At 43.1% G+C, this 13,575-nt stretch overlaps 4 protein-coding genes across 5 annotated transcripts; 1 reads left to right on the forward strand and 3 right to left on the reverse strand.

The window, feature by feature from the left end:
- The first annotated feature begins 7,666 nt into the window (after positions 1-7,666).
- LOC6898183 (uncharacterized) lies at positions 7,667-8,403 on the forward strand. The gene has a single exon (XM_002138218.3). It carries the CDS (start codon positions 8,161-8,163, stop codon positions 8,401-8,403), a length of 243 nt encoding a protein of 80 aa, XP_002138254.1. The 5' UTR covers positions 7,667-8,160.
- A 900-nt stretch (positions 8,404-9,303) lies between these two features.
- LOC4803677 (uncharacterized protein DDB_G0271670) lies at positions 9,304-10,058 on the reverse strand. The gene is made up of 2 exons (XM_001360318.4): positions 9,600-10,058; positions 9,304-9,543 (listed from the first exon to the last, which is right to left on the reverse strand). The coding sequence occupies exons 1-2, from the start codon at positions 10,027-10,029 to the stop codon at positions 9,344-9,346; spliced, it is 630 nt and encodes a 209-aa protein (XP_001360355.4). The 5' UTR covers positions 10,030-10,058; the 3' UTR covers positions 9,304-9,343.
- A 1,325-nt stretch (positions 10,059-11,383) lies between these two features.
- LOC26534076 (uncharacterized) lies at positions 11,384-12,022 on the reverse strand. Of its 2 annotated transcripts, XM_015183787.2 has the most exons (3): positions 11,910-12,022; positions 11,707-11,855; positions 11,385-11,653 (listed from the first exon to the last, which is right to left on the reverse strand). In XM_015183787.2, exons 1-3 carry the CDS (start codon positions 11,993-11,995, stop codon positions 11,481-11,483), a joined length of 408 nt encoding a protein of 135 aa, XP_015039273.2. In that variant the 5' UTR covers positions 11,996-12,022; the 3' UTR covers positions 11,385-11,480. The 2 variants fall into 2 exon arrangements, with proteins under 2 accessions (XP_033234324.1, XP_015039273.2); XM_033378433.1 differs by having other exon boundaries at positions 11,384-11,653; positions 11,707-12,022.
- A 212-nt stretch (positions 12,023-12,234) lies between these two features.
- LOC4803678 (uncharacterized protein DDB_G0271670) lies at positions 12,235-12,674 on the reverse strand. Its single transcript, XM_001360319.4, has one exon. It carries the CDS (start codon positions 12,635-12,637, stop codon positions 12,269-12,271), a length of 369 nt encoding a protein of 122 aa, XP_001360356.3. The 5' UTR covers positions 12,638-12,674; the 3' UTR covers positions 12,235-12,268.
- Positions 12,675-13,575: the final 901 nt, after the last annotated feature.

The raw sequence follows: 13,575 nt of genomic DNA on the forward strand, positions 1-13,575 counted from the left end.
AATTTGTTTGTGGTTTACTTTTGCCTTGGAAGATTACTTTAGGGTATATGTATGTGTATGTATGCACGTATCCAGCAGCGGGCGGACGAGATAGTGTTAGATACTGAAAGAGGGAGAGGGAGAACGGGAATGGCATGGAACAATGGGCATAAGGAAAGGGAAACGAGAAACAAGAAACGAGAAACGGCAGGCTAACGGTGCTTGGCGACTGTTTTAATGGTGGGTAAGAGGATGGTCCGCATGAAACCCCATAGAGAACCCTTTCGAAAGTGTTATTATAATGCTTGGTCTGGCAATAGGAAGGTCACTCTGGTTATTTTGCGAACGGAAACTTAAGATATCCCCATGAGGCTTCCCTTGAGTCAGGCGGCAAAAGATGATACTCGTAGTACATACATACCTATGTATATATATGTAGTATACTGTTTAGGTGGGTAAAGGTGGATTAGTTCCTGTTCTTTTGAGAACAGTTGAGGGAACTTTATGGAATTCATGTGATGTTAGTGGGGGATCTGTTCCGGCTTTCTTCCGACAATTGAGTTTCGCTGTTGCCAGGATACATTAGTCACAGCACTTCCCCCCCCCCCCCCTAGAAAAGACCTCAGCTGAGGGAAATGTTCTCAGTTGATAATGAAGTCACACCCAAACGCTCCAACGAACTAACTCGGCCGATTTCTGGACAAGTTTCTGTTGAATTTTTCATGGTTTTTTTCTTCGTTTTGTTTCCTGGCTCGTTTCCGTTCCGCCAGTGACAGTACACTTTGCACGGGAATGTCCCTCTTCTGGCCTTAGTTTGTGAGTCTGTGCAGTCGGGGCAGTCTAGCATGTACTTCGAGTCGTTACCGTTGGAAGGAACCTGCCGCTGGGTGCCACGCTCAAGTTGTCTCAAAAACTTTTGGCTTCTACTCAGCCTTTCTTCCGTTTGATTTGACTCCCAGCCTTCTCTGTAATTTGAATTCCTTGAACTGTGAATGGAGCGACACAGAAAATGACGTTAGGCGCTCCGCGAAGAGTCAACTCTTGGCTAATAAAGTGGGCCTTGCTCCACGCTTGTAGAGTCTTTCGATCCTTCTTGGCCTGTCTCTTTACGACTTTTATGATATTATAAAAGTTGTCTGATCTATTAACTAGCGACCCATGATGTCATGGTAAATATTAAGTGAGTGAGGAGGATCCATGGCGAAGGAAATGAAAATCTATCGGGGTAATATCTATGATTGATTTCTCTTTCAATACCTTTAAATCAGCTTACACTACACCTTGGGGATCTAGCTAGGCAATTGGTGGATTATTTTTAGAATTCCTAGACTGCTGTCACGTACTGCTTCGGCTAATGGTAGGCGCAGACTACTGTCCATTAATTGTGAAAAGGAAGGAAAATATTTTGTTTCACTTGACCCCGGGCACGTGCTGGCTATCAGTCAGCTAGGATCATCTTCAAATATTATCTTTCTATATATTTTTGTTATATTTTGTATACGTTTCTGTTTGACCAAAGTCAACAATAAATGGCAAAATGCCCGCACGTGCACCGGGGTCGTGTTCAATGTTACTTCCTGGGCCCTCACTCCTCTCCTTCTCCCCTCTCCTTTGGGCCACTTCCCAGCTGCTTGTCATCCAGCTATTACCTCCTGGCCTTACCCGTACCTCGGCTATTTAATTTAGGCCAAACACCAAATGTCCTGGCCGAGTGATTGATGAGACTGCGAAAAAATTCAGCTGTTGGTGGTTAACCAACCCCAGCACCCCCTGAAAATCTTACCGAAAATCTCTCCGACAAGTTAATAAATTCTTTTTGTGTGCTGCATTTAACGCCTACAGGATTCGGTTTCTTTTTTTATATTTTTCTTTTGTAAATTTTGCTTTTGCGAAACTTTCTAATGAAGTCGCTGTGGGAGAGACCTTTATCAGGTTGCTCTGTGTTTGCTTAGTCTCTTTTTCTCTGCCTCACGCTCTGTATGCAAGGCACGCAAATTTGTTGCCAATAAGCAACCGAAAACAATTTTTATAAGGCCTGAATGGGGTGTATAAAGAAGAAAGGAATAGGGGAAACAGGCAGGAAGGGAGGAAGGTGCCATCCACTTGCCTATGCGTGCTGCGTGCCTTCTGGACTGGTTCCTTGCCCCTTTGCTACTTCGCGTTGCGGAATAGAGCGGCTGCTTCCCAGAACCAGTCCCAGTGTGCATGTGCCCTGGTCCAGGCCCAGGCCCAGGCCCAGGCCCAGAAGTTGCTAAGCTACAGCGGCCCCAGGACCCGAAAATGTAGGTCATGTTGGACTCTGTATTGGGGAGGCACTTCGCCAGAAGAGAGCGGCAGTGGGTGTGGGAGCGGGAGCGGGAGTGGGAGTGGGAGAGAGTCAGTTAGAGAGTGGAACCAAAAACACACACATACACTGCCAGCAATCCTTATCCCTACACAGAAATTTCGGTTGCTGTCCGGGCTGTATCTGACTTTGAAGGAAAGAGAACAAGCAAGAGAGAGAGAGAGAGAGAAGAGACAGAGAGGAAGGCAGTGAATGGGGGAGCAACACTGTGTTTCCAATGAATACTTAAGCATGGGCGTGGCACCGTCTACCCAGACTCCCACCACCCACGCCTACGCCTACCCCCCCTACCCCCCACGCGTTGGATCTGTTCCGTCTCGTGCTTTATTACAATGAAAATTTCATTAGAAAATTGACTGTTGACGTGTCGCATGTGCTACATCCCACACCACCCTCCCCCCCCCCACACCATTCGGTTCGCACATTTCCCCTTCCTTCCACACAATCTTGAATTGACTTTTCCTGTAGCTACTATTGTTTCTCTGAAATTCATATTTAAAAGAAAGGACCGAGGCCTTGGCCACCAATTGTATGCAACGATTTGGTGAAGTTGTTTGTTTTTACAGGTACTTTTTCTTTAATCAATGTGGCCATACTTTTTTTACAATTCAATTGAAATGGGAAGGAACAAATGAAACAGCCTAAAGCCTCTTTGGTTTGAGGTGATAATCGAAAGAAAACGACCAGTTTTTCGACTTATATTTGAGCAGATATCCGAGATGTGATGTAGTAGATTTCAAGCTATCAATTTGTGCAGAAGTTTGCGCAGCAGAGAAGGAAACACCTCCGAATCATAGAGTACTATTTGTCAGACCGTCTGTTTCTATCGAAAATAGATATTTAGCAAGTGCTTCATTATAGTCTCATATAGTTGATCACATACACAATAAGATTTGATAGAAATCACATCACTGGCTTACTGATATTACTACTATTACTGTTGTGCTGTTCATCCCCAAAGCACTTGATTGAACGGCCCTTCGGACCACATCAAGGCAGTAGGTATCAGAGGGCTGGGGCTGTTATAGCAGTAGCAACTTAAGTACCCAAGTGGCAATCCACCCAAGGCACTTTGTTCTCGTGTTATTTGAACTTTTGTGCAGTAAACTGAACAAGCATCTACACTAGCCAAGCCGTGTAGAAGATACAAACAGCAGTCAGTAGGAGGAAATGATTAATTCCTTAATATGAAAATAATTATTATTAAATCTCTATTTCTATGCTCAATTAAGCATATTCTCCAGATTTATTGCTTACGATTAGTCGCTGGAAATGGGGCTTTAATAGCTGCCCAAAAGTTGCCTATTTAATAAAGAATGCAATAAAAGTATTAAAAGAAAACTCAAATAATTTTAATTTGCAATATATTTCTAGAGCAAAGTGGCTTTCCATTATGTTATGTGAACCCCCAAAAAGGCATCCCAATCTACGACCACAAACTTTTCCACTCAACTGTCTGACAGCAGCCACATTGCGTATACGCGATGCGGGCGAGGTCGTGTCCCGCCATCTATTCCCCAATCATCCTAGACAAATGAGGGTTCTTGTCAATATGAGTAATAGCTCATCAAAGTTTCATTTTCACAGACCTTACCATTGCATGTAAATCATGTTCAAACTCGTATAACACGAAAAGAGAAAAAATCGAGAAAATTGGGAACTTTCGACAAACCGTTTAACCCGAAACCCAAAATGAAACTACAACAAAGACGAATGGAAAACTTTTTTATGACCAAACCGTGGGTGGGGCTTAAAGGCAAAATGTCTTGTAATACATCTAGTTATAAGGTCGATAGTCGTAGATATATTTCAGTTGGATATTTTGTGCTGTTTGGCCGTGTTTGGGGAGCCATCCCAGGAATCAACTGAAAGTTTGTGACACATGCAATAATTTGATTTTGCTCGCAAATGTATCGGAGAAAATGCAAATAAATTGAACCAAAGAATAGCGATAAGTAATTGAAAGCAGAAGAAGGCAGAGGAAAGAGCTAAATGAGTGGCAAGAAGATACAAAATAAATGGTTGAAGTGTGCTACAAATTAAAGAGGAATGAAGACTGAGAATTTCCTATAAAAATTAATAGAAAACAGATGAAGAGGAGGGACTATGAGGCAGTAGAAGAGGAAGACGAAGGGGCGAAAAACAGGCAAAAGAAGTGGAGATAACTGTAAGTATTTTTGGGCTCGCTTTCGTTTTCAATTTTCAGTCAGCCTCCCCGCTCTCCTTTATTCACTTACATGCACGTTGGGGGCGTAATGAGGCAGAGTTTCCCTGCCAGTTCTGCCGCCTGCCTTTTGCTTCCTTCACACCCTGCCATCGTGGAGCATGTTTTATCGATAATTCGTGAGTGCGACGCAGAAAACACTGTTCGAGGGGAGTGGGAGCTGGAGTGGATACCAGGCCCTCCGACGACACCATCCACTCCATCGACCCATTCATCCCACTCACATCCATTTAGTCTGTATAACAAACAAATGTTTTGTATGTGTCAGGCGCCGGTTTTCCTTATTTTCCCTGCTTTTCCCTTTTAGTGTTATTATTATTATTTCTCTTTGTTTTTTTTTGTTATCCGAAAATCGGTTTTTGCGGACGCGCAGCTGACACGGAACTTCACAGAACAGGATATACTTGTATATACTTGTGCACGTACATACGTACATATGTATACGTACATATATGCATGTGTATATGTGGGGCTCTAGGTGGGATCCATTCGGAATGTATTGACAGGAAATTGGAACCGGTGCCCAGGCGGGAACGGCTTTGACTCTGCCTCTGCTTCTGCCTCGGCCGTAAAGACTTTTGTTGACTGTCGATGTTTCGTAGCTGGTTTGGGGGCCTGGGGGCTCGTGTTCGTGCTGGTAGTAAATGTGGGCGTACATATTTTACTGGGACATGTGCCCAATAGGCGCCTCCCTCAAAGCTAAAAATAATATGAGTTTTATTGCTGTAAATGACAAAACAGAATCTACCTATGGAGAAAAGTGTGTCTGCTGTTTGATTTATTTGTTTTTCGCCCGCGACAGGACAGTTCTTTGACTCCGCCGATGACGGGCTGATTGACATCAGAAGGTTACGAATGGGTTAAAGGTACAGTCAAAAGAGCTATTGCATGGGCGTCTTATGATAAATTTCTCCTGGGCATGTGATCTTGGGTAATTCGACTCTGGTTTTCCGTGCTCACAAAAGTATGCTATGAAATTTTTCTATGTACTCTTTTTCCATTAAAAGGACAGCATCAACCATCCACTCAAACACTCATATATTATAGAATTATTATTCAATTAGCGTGACAAACAAGACCCATGCATAATGCAGCACTAGGAAAAGTGCGGGTCCGAGTGGGGGGAAATGTCACCGAAGACATGCAACAACAAATACAACTGCAGTGCTAAGCTTATTAATAGAAAACAAAGAAAAAACAAAGAAGCAAAAGCAAGAAGACAACAGCGCAAAATGTCAGCGCCATGTCAGAAAGCGCATTAAACAAGAAAGCAGCAGAAGCAGGAGCGAAAGAAAAAGGAGAACCAGAACCAGAACCAGAAAGGGAAAGGGAAAAATACTTGGAAAACAAGGCGGGCGAAAGTTAAATGAAAATGAAAAATAATTAGCAAACAACTGCAGTGAAAAGGCAGCTCGGAAAACAAAGTGAAAAGGGGAAAACAGCGAGGGGGAAAATGGGAGAGCGCGGGGTCTTGCCTTGGGGCAGAGATTACTATAATTATATTAAAAAATGAACATTTTATGGTATTTGCATTTTGCAGTTTTATTAGGGGAAAAAATTGCTTTACATTCATGAATATTATAAAAAAAGTCCCGTTCCATGCTTATAAACACAGTCAGTGGGTATATTTAAGGTTATAAAACCAAGTACTTGCTCCAATTTTTGGGTAGCTCCCATTTGTAACGGGTCAGAAACGTTATACACGAAATATAGCCCTGCACTCAATGTGCACCAGGTGCAACAGCAGCAACAGCAACCCGCGATAAGCATGTCGTATGACATGCAATCCGATCAAAAGTTCCACTAATTAACGAAGCGAGCTTTGCTCACTCTCCCTCTCCCTCTCTCCCTCTCTCTCTGATTTTTCGTGCAAAGCTTAAGCTTCGAGTTCCACAAAGAGAACCAACGCTCAGTCTTTCTTGCTCGCGCGGCCGTTCTCATCGTTAATTTTTTTCTTTTTACTGTTAAGTACTGGCCAAACGAGCTACACCTCAACACAGCGTCAGTTATGGCATTTCGGGAAGAGAGTCCCTCTCTGCCGTAAGCTTTTATTTTGTACCGCGAATACAACAAATAATTAAAAGCTACAGACTACAGACTCGTTACAGCCGTTACATACTTTTGTGCGAGCGAGCGAAATGACAAGGCGAACATGCCATGGCATGCGAAATGCAATTGGAAAAAATATTTTAAGAACAACAACACGAAACGCAAGCGAAGCCGAAACGCCCCGCACTTTATCGCCTTCATCCTTGTCAGAGAGAGGCAGAGAGGTAGAGAGGCAGAGAGGGGGTGGGGCTGGGGCTGGGCTCGACCTGAGGTTGCAAAGGTGCGATAAAAAAGTAAAACAAGGGAAAGCAAGCAGTCGGGAAACAACAACAAACAGCAATGAACGAGAGCGTGAAGCAGAGCAATGGAAGAAAACGAATGCTGAATACCCTACGAAAGGCGCCATAACGGGACGATATTTTACTGTCGTAGGAATAGCCACACCTGTTTACGAGTCCAAGTCCGACTGAATTAAGGAGGAAATGTACTCGTGTCGTTGGTTTCTTTCGAAGAAATAGCACTCGCACACACAGGGGCGGAACATTTACAGTTTTACATGCAAATGCAGCGAAATGAGCCCATGACATGACATGCCAACGCAGAACTGACATGAAATTTTGCCGAGACATACTCGAGTTTTGGGTGGGGAAATGAGGAAATGGTATCCAAGGGACTGGCACTGGCCCCCCACATGACATGATGGACGGACAGAGTACGGCGACTGATGGCCCTGAAGTATTCCAAAATATAGAGAGAGAGAGAAGAGTACTCACAATTGTTCTTACATCCTCACTTCACTTGACTAAACGACTCCTCTCCAGCAGACACGATTTCGCCTCACTATTTGTACCACTCAACATTGCTCCACAGCACTGTACATAATTCGTTAATTTTTATAACAGAGCCTTGTCGATGAATATTACTAATGAAAATCTGAAAATGTTGACTAAATATAATAAATCTAGTCGAATAATCGACCAAAGGTACAACATGAAAAATTATATATATAAATATATATTTAAAAAAAAATCGAACATAGTATTGTAAACCAAACGATCCTAAGTTTTGTGTCCATCTATCTGTTAAATTTTTAAGCATAATCAAATGCTATGATAGTATACCAAATTAAGGGCGTAAATTCATTTTATGCCCATTTCCAGTTACATTTGATGATATTTCCAGAACGGCCTCCCACTCTGAACTCCTGTCCAATTGAACCGGAACCCACTTGACCAAACCATACAAATGTGGTCCCAGCACAATCAATTGTTATTTATTCATTAGCTCATTAACCAAATGACTGCGGAGCACTGTCACCTTCTGTTTGTTCGGACAAACATTGACTCTGACTTTTTCCGTGGCTAGATTTTGGCAAAGTTTAGTTCGGCCGCATGATAGCCCAGTTTACAAACTCGAATTTCACTTTCATTCGGGGCAAATACTCGTATTTGTCTTAAACAAAGAGCCAGCAAAGGTAGCTACTATAAAATCGAGTGGCCTGCTTGGGTCCAGGGCAGTCAGTTCCCGGCACATCAATCTTTCAATCCATCTATCAAGCAGCACCATGAAGGTCTTCGCTCTGCTCGTCTGCTCCCTGCTGGTCCTCAGCCTAAGCTCTCCGATAGAGGGACGCCTCTTCCTTACGAATCGCAGCGGCATCTTCTGTGTGTGGAGCGCTAAGAAATTGTGTTCCAAGACCACGCCCGTGTGCGTCGTTGTACAAGCCACCGCCACCGCCACCTGTAAATACTATCCCAACGAGTGTCAGTACAGCATCGATAAGTGTCTGGGCAAAACGGGTAATTAGCAACTATTATTTTAAATTATTATAAAATAGTCAAAAATAGTGAAGATGCAAAAAGTATGTTTCTACAATCTCTGACATTTTTCTTGCAGTGTTTGGCCAAACTGGAGTCATAGATCCTACTCTGGCTAAATGTGTGGGGGTTATCCCTCTCGGAGGAACCGGTACTTGCTAGAAAATATATCCCATCGTGCCATAAATAATTATCCTTAGCTACATATATCGATAAAAAATTGCATATTTATTGTCTATACTCTTCCCGGCTTTGTCATTCAATCACGCCGCTGATCAGAGCTCGGATTCGTGTTTTTTAATGGTTTTGCAACTCTTTTGGCATTTTACGACCCTCTCGCACGTAGCTCTCATCCTATCGCCATGATGTATGCTATAAAGCGGTTCTCTTCGTCCTTTTTTAATTGCAATCGCATAAATTGCAGTTTTTGCATAGAGGGAAAACGGGGGGAAGCGGAAATTATGGTTATGGTCACGCAGACAATTTATAGAGCTTTTGCTTTTTAGTTTGCAATTTTTCGCCACTTTTTTGTTGTTGCAAAACGCAAGCGGACGTGAATTAGAATTCCAGAGAACACTATACCCTCGTTCATATGTGCATACACCGCCCACGGCTGGGAGCTGGGTGGCTTTCGAACAATTTAAGCGTTGAAAGTTTGAAAAATGTTCATAATTTAAGCAAATATTTCCGCTCCCTAAAGAGGGTGGAAACAGAGGGTGGCTCCACTACTAGATCGTATATCCGCTTATGTGATTAAAAAAGTATTTCATGGATATATTATTTAATATCTATGAAATACTTCATCCACAACAGAGGAGCTTTAAATACTTAGATTAACTATGCAAAAATGATAGCCATCGATACTACTTTCGTTTTCCACTTCAGTGTTGGTTTTTTATGTCATTTATTTCTTCCCTACTATATGGCTGTCTAACCCGTTCTTATAATTATGGGCGTTATGCTCGACGACGAAGATGAGGAGCCCAAAATAGACGACAGAATGCTGGCCCAGCCACCAGTAGACGCTGAGCTCGAAGACGAGGACGAAGATGAGGAGAAAGTGCTGATGCAGGTTCCCGTCTGATTGACCGTAATACTCGTACAATTGCCCAGATTGACCACATTCCAACCTATGGGATGAATTGATAAACACAAGACATGCATAGGTGTATTCCTTGAGACTCACTCGAGACACTTGTCCGGCAATTGGCTCGCTCCATTAGGCAGCGGTTCTTGAACCGGTGGCACCGGCGTGTCCTGCTCCACCGCCCGCAGACGTGGGAGGTGGCAAGGCAGCTGCTGGTGGTGCTCACACAGCGGGAGGAGGGCGTGGAGCTGCTACTGCTGCTGCTGCTGCTGCTGGAGCCGTTGGAGCCGTTGATGATTATTACCGATTTGCCTTGGGTGTTTCCTGTTGCCCTGGCGCGACGTCCGCTCACCGATCGCCGGCGCACATTGCTGGTGGCGGCCCTAACACTGCTGCTTGCCCTGGCCCGCGCCTGCCGAGGCGTGGCACGGCTCAAGGCCCTGGCCTGTGAGCGTCTCTGCTTGTTTTGAGCCTGAGAGGCCACCACGATCAGGGCGATCAGCACCAGAAGAGCCAACGCGAGACGCATTCTTCAATTGATTTTTGCTTTTGGTTCAACCTTCAGAGCAGCTCTTCGGTTTTATAGCCCCTAAAGAACGCTTCTTTGCCTGGCCTTGCAAGATGTGTATTATAATATTTCTTCCTCCATTGTTTAACCACATATTTGATTTAGAAAATTCTTTGCCCAATTGTGTAAATACTTGAGAGCGCAAAAGAAAGAGATGATGGGGGGTCTACGTCACGTGAGTGGAGTGGATATATTTTAGGAAATATGGCAAAGAACAAAGAAGACATTTAACCAACTCTTGAATCGAACAATATATTGACTATACTTTTAGGCAGTTGAAAAAACGCACAATATGTGCGAATATTTTTGCAAAAGTATGACATCGAAGCTTGATAGCGAATGTCCTGCGGAAAGCACATTATTGTGGGACTATAGCTATACAAGCTGTCTCCCCGATGTTGAATATACTCGTAGCCTTTTAATATAGCTACACTCGGGGGAAAATGTCATAGAAACACACCGATATTTATATTAAATAATCGGTTTTTTAATACAACAAAATAGATAAATTAAATAGAATTTACTTTGACTTAAACATACTATACATATGTACATATATGTATTAAAACGTCTTTTTAATAAGACCAACACATTATATAAAAATAGATAGACCTTTCAAAAGCAAACATTTTCATATGTATGTAAAAAGCCTTATTTGTACAATTTCCAATCTCGGAGAAAATTTATTGGTACACATTGGACGACATTTTTCGAAAAAAAAAGAAGAAATTAATTTAAATATAAATAGGAAATCTACTTTTGTAATGCAATATCGTATATATGTATCAAATGTCCGGTATATAAGATAAAATAATTCAGATGACATACATATATGCATATACCAGGGGGATTATTCATACAAAACCTACGATTTCGATATGGTATGGATTTTGTTATCAAATTCATGGCCGCTGAGAAGATTTCTTCTCGCACAGATGTAGATCTTTGTGTTATATGGAGTGGTTCGGTTTAAGTAAAGTTCATCATTTTCTTAAACATCATTTCTTATTTTAATAATGGATCTGGGCTACATATTTCGCGTCAGCTCAGGATTTCGTTATTCTCGAGTAATTCTTATACCGTATATAGGATTCACACAATCATTATATTTGTCTGAATATACCACCATTATAATTAACAAAATAAGTGGATCACTGGAGAACGTTTTGTTTATTTTGCTAATGATATTAAAATATAACGTTGATTATTTGTCTATTTAATTGTAAATATTTATGAGGATTAACGCGTAATCAAAGCTATGTATATTCGATAGACTTTCGAATATGATATAATTTTCTATACCCTGACAATACCAAATGATGGACAGTCGAATTTTCTCGTATTGTCAGATTTGTGTAGTACTCGGAAGGATCCACTCCTGGACAGGTCTTGCAGACGGACATCAGTTCGCATTAGCCAGATTCCTTAATGGCTTTTATTCCGCCAGGTCTGATCTGGCTACCATTGTTGTTGTTGTTGCTGGTAGCACCAGAGCTGCCGCTTAGTGCGTTGCTGCCACTACCACAGGGGAGCTTCTTATCGTAGGGCATATTTTTGCAGAGATTCGCACTCACTTTGCGATAGACTGAAATGGAAATTTATAGATTAAAGTCACGAAACTCCGCAGATTCCACGCACATATGCTCAGGCCCTTGCTGTTGCAGTTGGATATCCTGCGCTGGCAGTCGTTCTTGAAGGCCTGACAGATGTTGGCCCGTCCCAGACGGGCACATGCTTTGGTCTTGGATGTGCAACTACTCTGGACCTCCTTCCTGCAGGTCTGTGTTCTGCGGGAACTTTGTTTAGCGCGGGTCAAGGAAGTGCTTTCAGGATGATCAAACCCTTCGGTGGTGCTGCCGCTGCCGCTCGACAGGGCCAGGTGGAGCATCAGGCCCAGAATGATAAACAAGTAGCAGGAAGCTTTCATGGCGGGGCCTTTGTTTGAACTAAACTGAATGACAATTGACAGAATAGCTTCTTGCCTTTTATACAATTTATCTGTATTTTTTTTGCAAAAAAGTTTTGTTGAAAACACTTTGCTCTAGTTACCACTCGAATTTAAAACGATTCCCAGCTGAGCTAACAGATCTCTCCGTCTCCCTCGCGGAAAGAAGTTTAGAGATTTTAACCTTGAGCTGCATAATGAGTTCAGTTTTTTGTTTCTCTGTGGTTTTCAAAAAGTTTATTCACTTAACAAGATTCAGCCTCGACGTATGATGATGGGAACAACATTCGAAGTCGAGCTGGAGGAGGAGGAGGAGGAGGAGGATGAGCTGCCGCAGATTCCGCGACTGTTCAGGCTGATCCCCGAGCACCTGGAGAGGCTGACGGAAGTGTAGGTGGTGGAGCTGACACATGACTGGTAGCGCAGCACGCAGCTGTTCTTGAAGCGGGTGCACAGATTGGAGCTGCCGTAGCGGCCGCAGGCATTGGTCGTGGAGTTCCAGCTGCAGTTTCTCAGCACGCAGACCTTGGCCCCTGTGTTGCTGTTGCCGGTGCTGCCAGTGAGGAAGGCGCAGGCCAGGGCCAGGATCGCCAGGAGTGTGGATATGGCTAGAGCGGCTTTCATTCTGCTGGTTTGGTGATTTCAATGCTTTTGATGCCACTTGGCTCGACTGTCTGGACTATTTATAGTGCGCCTTGGCGATTAGTTTCGGCCTAGAATATTTCCAAAAGAAAATACATAGTATGGAGAGATGGAGATCCCAACACCTGTCTAAATAAAACGAGCGTCACGCCTGACATTGCAAGACGATTGTGGAAGGTGGAGTGGTTATTGGCTTGGCGCCTCCCCATTTATCTTCACCTTTGTGTTGGTTATAATGGCCATTGTTATAGACCTAGAAGGTCTTATAGGTAGGTACAGAAGGTACATACCCCTCTTTGAGTACTGGGTTGAAAATGGTGATAACAGAAGTCTATGGCTTATGTTGACTTTAAATTTGACTCTTTAACTGTGACACGCCCCCTTGTATGATCCCATGTTTGCCTGAATTTACCAATTGGTTTCTTATGGTTCCAATCTTGTTTCTTGCGGGAGATGGAAAGAATGTACATATATGTATATATGTTCATCTTATATGCATGCTAGCCAGATAATTAAAATTAGTAGCATACTTTCGGGCGGCGGTAAATAATTCAAGTAAAAAGACTGCTGATTTGCCATTTGTGGGCGTATCATATAATAATCTGCAACGAAATCTTACTAAAACTCTCATATTCGGAGGGGAACTTTATAGTTGGCCAATCGCTTTGGCCAAAACGCATTCATTTCAATCGCCTCAAAGGCCTGGCGGGGAGTAAGCGTCCCGCGAGCATACTGCCTTCCCATCCGCTCCTCTACTGTATGCAGATTCAGGTCACGATGAAGGATACCAGGGACTTTGCAGGTAATCCCCAAACCTGCCCACCGTAGAGCCAGATCGCGGCTCTCTGTATGCAATGGAACTCTTTAGTAGCCACTTGAGCCTGACCTGGGTTCTCCAATTGACAACAATTGACAGCAGT

This window comes from Drosophila pseudoobscura, chromosome 3, assembly GCF_009870125.1.
Source record: "Drosophila pseudoobscura strain MV-25-SWS-2005 chromosome 3, UCI_Dpse_MV25, whole genome shotgun sequence".
Lineage (NCBI taxonomy): Eukaryota > Metazoa > Arthropoda > Insecta > Diptera > Drosophilidae > Drosophila > Drosophila pseudoobscura.